The sequence below is a fragment of the Aphidius gifuensis genome, linkage group LG4, assembly GCF_014905175.1.
Source record: "Aphidius gifuensis isolate YNYX2018 linkage group LG4, ASM1490517v1, whole genome shotgun sequence".
NCBI classification, from domain to species: Eukaryota; Metazoa; Arthropoda; class Insecta; order Hymenoptera; family Braconidae; genus Aphidius; species Aphidius gifuensis.
The window spans coordinates 19,577,159-19,583,882 of NC_057791.1; the positions used below are offsets into that span (position 1 = coordinate 19,577,159).

Genomic DNA, 6,724 nt, shown 5'->3' on the forward strand with positions numbered 1-6,724 from the left:
AAATAAAACACCGGTAAATTAACAACCCTAATTTTTCAGTGAAAAACTCTATGAGTTATCGCCAACAGAAAAGTCATAGGTTTCTTATGAAAATCGGTATCCAATTGACCTCGTGAAATAATAACATTATATTGATGAAAAATTAAATTGAATATTGTTCATAATAAAAAAAAAAAAAAAATTGAATATTGTTTTTTGCAAAATCTTCTCTTTTTTTGATTAACTAATTATTACAAGATTGTTATTCGCCAAGGCCGGTAGATGAACAGTTGACCACAATATTTAATGCTAAAATTTAAATACAAAAAATAAATAAATTCAACAACAATTTAATAGTAAAGTAAACGTCTTTTTTTTTTTATTTAAATCTCAATTACATTTGTTTTTTAAATGACAGTTTGTATACGTTTTGTTTTTTCTTGTACCTAGGTCAATTTGAACCATGCAAAATGGGGAAGAAAAAACAATCAATTATTTTTGTAACAAAATAAAAGAAATTTAAATTAAATAGATAATTAAATAACTAAACAATATCGTCTTTGATTATGATGAACATATTTTGATGATGAACTATTTGATTCTAATTTAGCTGGTAGTGGCATAAGATCAGAATTATCAACAAATCCTTTTCACGTATAAAATAAAGTAAATATTCAGTTGTAATTGGATCTCTAATAGTTTCCCAAACAGACATTGCTGTATCATATGAATTTGGAAATGATTTATCAGTTCTTTCACGTATAAATACCCATTTTCTATTTTCATATTTACATTCAATAATTTTATTATCAAGTTCTTTAATTGTTTTATTAATTTTAATTTGTGCAAATGGTACTGTTTGTGAACCAACAAATAATTGTCCAACGTTTTTAGGAACAATACCCAGACCACTTTCCCTAACAATTTTAAGTTTAAAATCAACTGAATTTAATGATGATGGTTTCCATTTTAATACTTTATCTGATTGTCCTGGACAATATGGTTCTTTTGATGGTTGAAATATAAGACCATCTGGTTCATGTCCTAATTGTTGTGAAAATTTATCACTTAATAAACGATCAGCTTGCATAACTGGCCAAAATTCTTTTAAACGTATTGAAAATGGTTCTTTTTCTCTTATTAATTTACGTTCACTTATTGCTCTATGACGACCAGCCATAACTTTATATTTTATTATATTATAACGATCAGGATAAAAGCCTAATTTTGAAACATCTATATTGTCATACATAATTATATCATAAGCAAGATAACGAGGATATTCTTTACCACCAGCATGATCAATTACCATTTCCTAATTAACAAAAAGAAAAAAACCATATTTATATTTACTTTGTTTATCATATAAATAAAATTTTAAATTATTTATAATTACCCCATCAAGAAGTGTATCATAAAGTAGCCTATGTGTTTCTTTGTAATGTGGAAATTTAATAACATCTATTTTAAAAACACTATTGTCACGATCAATAAAAAATGATTCACCATTTGCTTGTATCAACAGCATATATCTGTAAATAAATATAAAAGTTATTAATAAAAATAACTAATCATTTGTTTTTTAAATTAATTTACCTTGTTCCATCAGCTTTCCATGATACTCTGTAAGGTATATCCTGTAGTAATTTTATATTATTATGTCCCATTGATACTGGTTGTGAGCCTGGAAATCCAGATTTTGTCCATTTACATATATCTTGTACTCTTTTTTGTACATGTGATAATTTTGACCTATCTGATACTGATGATACACCAAGAACACCTTTCATAAATACTGGATTTTTATGTCTAAATTCAGTTTTACGACGTTTTGCTGGTGGGGAATTACTACCACCAGAATTAAATCCATTATCATCATCATCGTCATTATTATCATATTCAAAACACCAATCTGGTCTTGGTGGTGGAGGTGGTGGTGGTGTTTCACCTTCTTCATAACGTTTATATAATTCTTTAATATAATCATTTTTATAAATACCTGGTGGTCTTGCTGCTGAAAATTTTGCCATTGCAGCATCAAGACTATTATCTTTATTTTCAACCAAATAACTTATTATTAAAAAACCAGTTCTATTAAAACCATGTGTACAATGTACACCAATTATTTCTAATGGATGTTGTGATATAAATTGTTTACATTTTTCTATAAATGCACGTGTTGTTTGTACATCTGGTGTTTCACCATGTCCACGACATGGTAATTTCAGGTACTGACAGCCATATGATTCAACATCTTTTCTGTCATAAAAACGTGATGTATTTGTCAAGTCAATCCATAAACCAAGTTTCCATTTATTTTCTTTTACACTGTTAAATAAAAAATCAACATTAAAACGATATGCTTCAGATACTTCATTATCGAAATCTTGTGATAATGGTGTTTTGAAGGCTAAAAATTTATCGTGAATAAGACGTTCTGCTCTTCTTGGACAATTTAACCAACGTTCTGGTATTGGACCTTTTCCTGAATTACGATTTGACATTGTTCTTGTTATTTTTTTTTTTGCTCCCATGTATTTGTTTTTTTAAATTTTATTTTTTTATACTTTTTTAATTCAATGACAAGTTAATCATACTTGAAGATATTTTACATCAACCTGGAGAAATTATTTTGCCTGTTGTTGAAGATGAGTAAAAGTCAAGATGGATCAAGACTTTGATTTGACACAATAGGTTAGATTGTATCCTGAACCCAGCGTTGCCAACCCGGCTGTGCACGATTATGGGATCTCTAGCGGTGAATTATGGGATTTGAGGCGCCATTATGGGTTTTAGTCGGTAACTTAAATTTTTTCCTTCCCTAGCGGATGGCTCGACTCTCCAATGTAGCACTCAGTCGACAGCGATTTGACAGCCATTCGACAGCATATATTTTTTTTTTTTTGACATATAATCATCATTGCCAACCTTGAAAGATCAAAAGTTAAAAAAAAAAATTCTTTAATTTATTTCTTTTGTATTTTTTCAACAATGATTAATTATATTTATAAATTTTTTCATTATTTAATAATTTTATTTATATTGTTTATATTAATTTATAAATACTTTTATTCTTTTTTTAAATTTAAAATTCAAAATTAAGATTGGTAGTATGGCGGTATCACTAGACATTTTTTACGTTCAATCATTGGCTCAAATTTAACCTGGGGAAAATGGCTTTTTATTCTAGATTTTATTTTAATTAAAAAGAACACTTCATGAATAATCCATTAATTGTATAAAATAAACAATTAAAAAACAAAAATTAATTACCAATTTTCATGTAAAAATACTTTTTCTCTTTGCCAAATTCTTGATCCAACAGAATTGTTGATACAAATTTGAAATTATCCTTCGATTTTAGTTGGTCAATTATGTAATTGGTAAAATAACAACAGCCAATAAAACAGCAGGCATAAAACAAAAGCCATCTACCAATAAAATAGCTTGCCAAAATTGTCGTTAGCTAATTTTTGTCACAGAACAGCGTCGTGTGTTGTGTCTGGACCTGGTCGAATCAACAATTGTTTTATCGTAAATTATAATTAAAATTTTTCAATTTTCATAACAATCGTTTATAAAAAAGTTCAAGTTAATTTAAATTGTTTGACAATAATAGTGAAGTGTAAAAATAAATACTCCTCATCATCAACAAACTGACTGGTAAAATAATTAACAATTTATCAAAACATGACGTCATTGTATCTGTCTGTTTTTTCATTAAACCAATTTTTTTTTTGGTTTAATAAATCAAAATAAAGTACGTCTAACAAACCCATTTATATTTTTATATTTTCTAAACAGGTTGAAGCTGTTTCTAATCAATTAAACATGATGAAAATCGTAGCATCAATATAGACGATTTATGAAAAAATAATTTCTCCAGCTTCAAGCTCATTTAGGTAAGTTAATCAATTTCTAAACGACTCAAAATTAATTGAAAAAAAAAGGAAAAGAGAAACAAACAAAACAGGTTCAATAACGATATAAAAAAAAAAGTATAAATAAGAGTCTACCGTCAAGGGAAAATATCCACCGTTGCAATAAATTATGCATAGGTAAACAAAATCGACAGAAAAAAAAAAAAAAAAAAAAATGTAACATAGGTTCAAAACCACCATACGACAGGCTATTAAATATGTTAAAGAAAAAAATAAGGAATTTATTTACAAGATATAAAAATCAGCCTAAATTCAAATAAATTTAAAATTTTTTAAAAAACCATATGGATTGATCCACCCATTTACAGTTTTTCAAAAATGATCATAGTGATGGTCTACGCCACGCCTAGCTTACCCCATGACGAAAAATATTTTAAAAAAAATACATATCTTTCTGATGGTCCAATGCGTTATTTTCGGTATCTCAAAAGTTTTGCTTCCTTCAGTTTCTCTCCTTACTCCGCCCAGAATATTTCTAATTACAGGCCGCTCGTTATTCTTTATTTTAGACAAGAAAAAAAAATATAAAAATCAACTGTCGACGATTTTAAAACTTGTAAATTCATAAAAAAAAAAATTATATAATCTTTAAGAAAAATTATCGACTTTTTATGAGTAACCCTGCTGACTCTATGACTCTAGTTTACGATTTTTTTTTTTTGATCCAGGGAGCGTGTTCATAGTTTTGTTTTTTTTTTTTTTTTTTAAATATATCCCTTTTTTTAAACCTTTCAACATGATGATATTTTTATATATACAAATAATGTATTTATATATAATTCAAATGGTAACGCCTATTGATCAAAATATATTGATTGGTACCATTTGATAATATTGATCATTCTGATGAGCATTTATTGGCTACCAAGTTAATGAGATATGATTGATGTCTAAAATAGTATAAATAATTTTAAAAAATTTTAAATAACTTGAAAAATATTAAATTAGTTGATAATGTAGTGCATGAAAATTAGGTGATGATGATAAAATAACAATGAAATATAATTTTTTCGCTAACAAGATTTGTAATTAAATATATAACGGTTATTATGTGTATAAATTTTATTGTTATTTGGCATGATTATATATTTTTTTTTCATGTATTAGTTTTAAGAAGGTAGTCTTGTTAATCAAGTTGGTTTATTCCAAAGAAATACAGTATTAAAGCTGAATGACGAAGTAGCCGAGGCGGAGCACGGTCATCCTTGATGATGATGGGGGGATTGTTCAATTTCATATACCTAAAATACTCATTTGCCATTTGCCAACCAACCCACCACTATATCTGATGGAAAAAAAAAAAGTTTAATTATCATTATTAAATATTTTTTTTTTTTCCTTCTTTTTTATTAATCATTTGTTTTGATGGTTAACAAGTTTTTTTTTATTGTGGTTTAAATGAAGATCTCGTTACCTTCGACTTTTGAATTATGACAATCAACAGATTCATGTTTACCTTATATAGTACTAAGTACTTTTTTTTTTTTTTTTTCTTTTTATTATTCTCTTGATCATCATCATCATCATCTTGTGTATTTTATATTTTAAACTTTGAAAAATTCATTTATTCAACGTGATTCTTGTAAGATGTATATCGAATAAAGTTAAAAGTTTTTTTATTCACATTTTATGTCAAAGAAAAAAACAATTTATACACAAGAGTATCTTGTGCTTGTCACCAGTTTTGAGATACACAATATATGCAAAATGTGTCTATTTTTTTTGAAACTATTAAACTGGGACATCTCAAAAAACTTTTAAATATTTTCATTCATTTTTTGTTGTGGAAAAAAAAATTGAGTGAAGTATATATACGTATTTTTTTAACGGTAAATTTCAAGTTATTTGGAGTAAAATTATTATTTATAATTAGTGAAAATATACTTAATGATTGAAGACTCGAGAATATTATGTCAGGTCATTAAACTATTATTTATATTTAAAAAAATAAAATACATTTGTGTCGTAAAAAAAATTGAAAAGAATATTCAGTATATATTTGAAGTTAAGATAAATATTGAGGATCAAAAGAGGAATAAAAAAAAGGATCTTTAGTAAATTTTAAAAAAATAATTCATTTTATATTATTTTAGCCTCTGGGTATTTTAAAAAATCCTTCAATGTAGCATGTCATCATCCAGTTGGTTTGTTGCTTGAGGTTCGCACGATTGGGACGATTGGTTCTGTTTTTTTTTTTTTTTTATTTCTCTTAAAAATTCTCAAAGACATTTAGTAGCCTCCTCGTTTTCTCAATAAAAAAAAAAAAAATTAAAAAAACAACAAGTATATATAAGAAACGTGAGGATGGAAATAGAAAAAAAACATAAAAAAAAAAAAAAGGTCCGTTGGGAACGCGATGTAGAACCCCGTTAGCTTAGCTAGCTACTTTTTTTTTTTTTCTATTTTTTAAATGTGTGGGTTTAAATGTAAAAATGTATGTTGGTTTATATGTGCTCATTGAAAATACCAAAAAGTCATTCTCACAATAATTGATCCCCCTGCTTCACAGGGGTTTTTTTTATATATAAAATTTTAAAATACTTGAGGGCTGTTTAAATGTTTTTCACGTGTTGCTGTGAATTTGTTGGCCATGTTATCTATTGAATGCACTTAAGCCTTTAAAAAAATAAACAAATAAATGATCTATTAATTATGTAAATATCTTTTTTGCAATTATTTATTTGTTTTTTTTTTTTTTTTTAACAATTTTGTTGGTATTTGTATTGATGAAGAAGAAAAAACATTTAACAAATAATTTATAATCAATTTGAAGAAGCTACATTGTTTATATACTAAATAATTAT

General features: G+C 26.4%; 1 protein-coding gene across 1 annotated transcript; it reads right to left on the reverse strand.

The window, feature by feature from the left end:
- Positions 1-328: 328 nt before the first annotated feature.
- LOC122855508 (mRNA-capping enzyme-like) lies at positions 329-2,681 on the reverse strand. The gene is made up of 3 exons (XM_044156935.1): positions 1,576-2,681; positions 1,376-1,511; positions 329-1,294 (listed from the first exon to the last, which is right to left on the reverse strand). The coding sequence occupies exons 1-3, from the start codon at positions 2,511-2,513 to the stop codon at positions 581-583; spliced, it is 1,788 nt and encodes a 595-aa protein (XP_044012870.1). The 5' UTR covers positions 2,514-2,681; the 3' UTR covers positions 329-580.
- Positions 2,682-6,724: the final 4,043 nt, after the last annotated feature.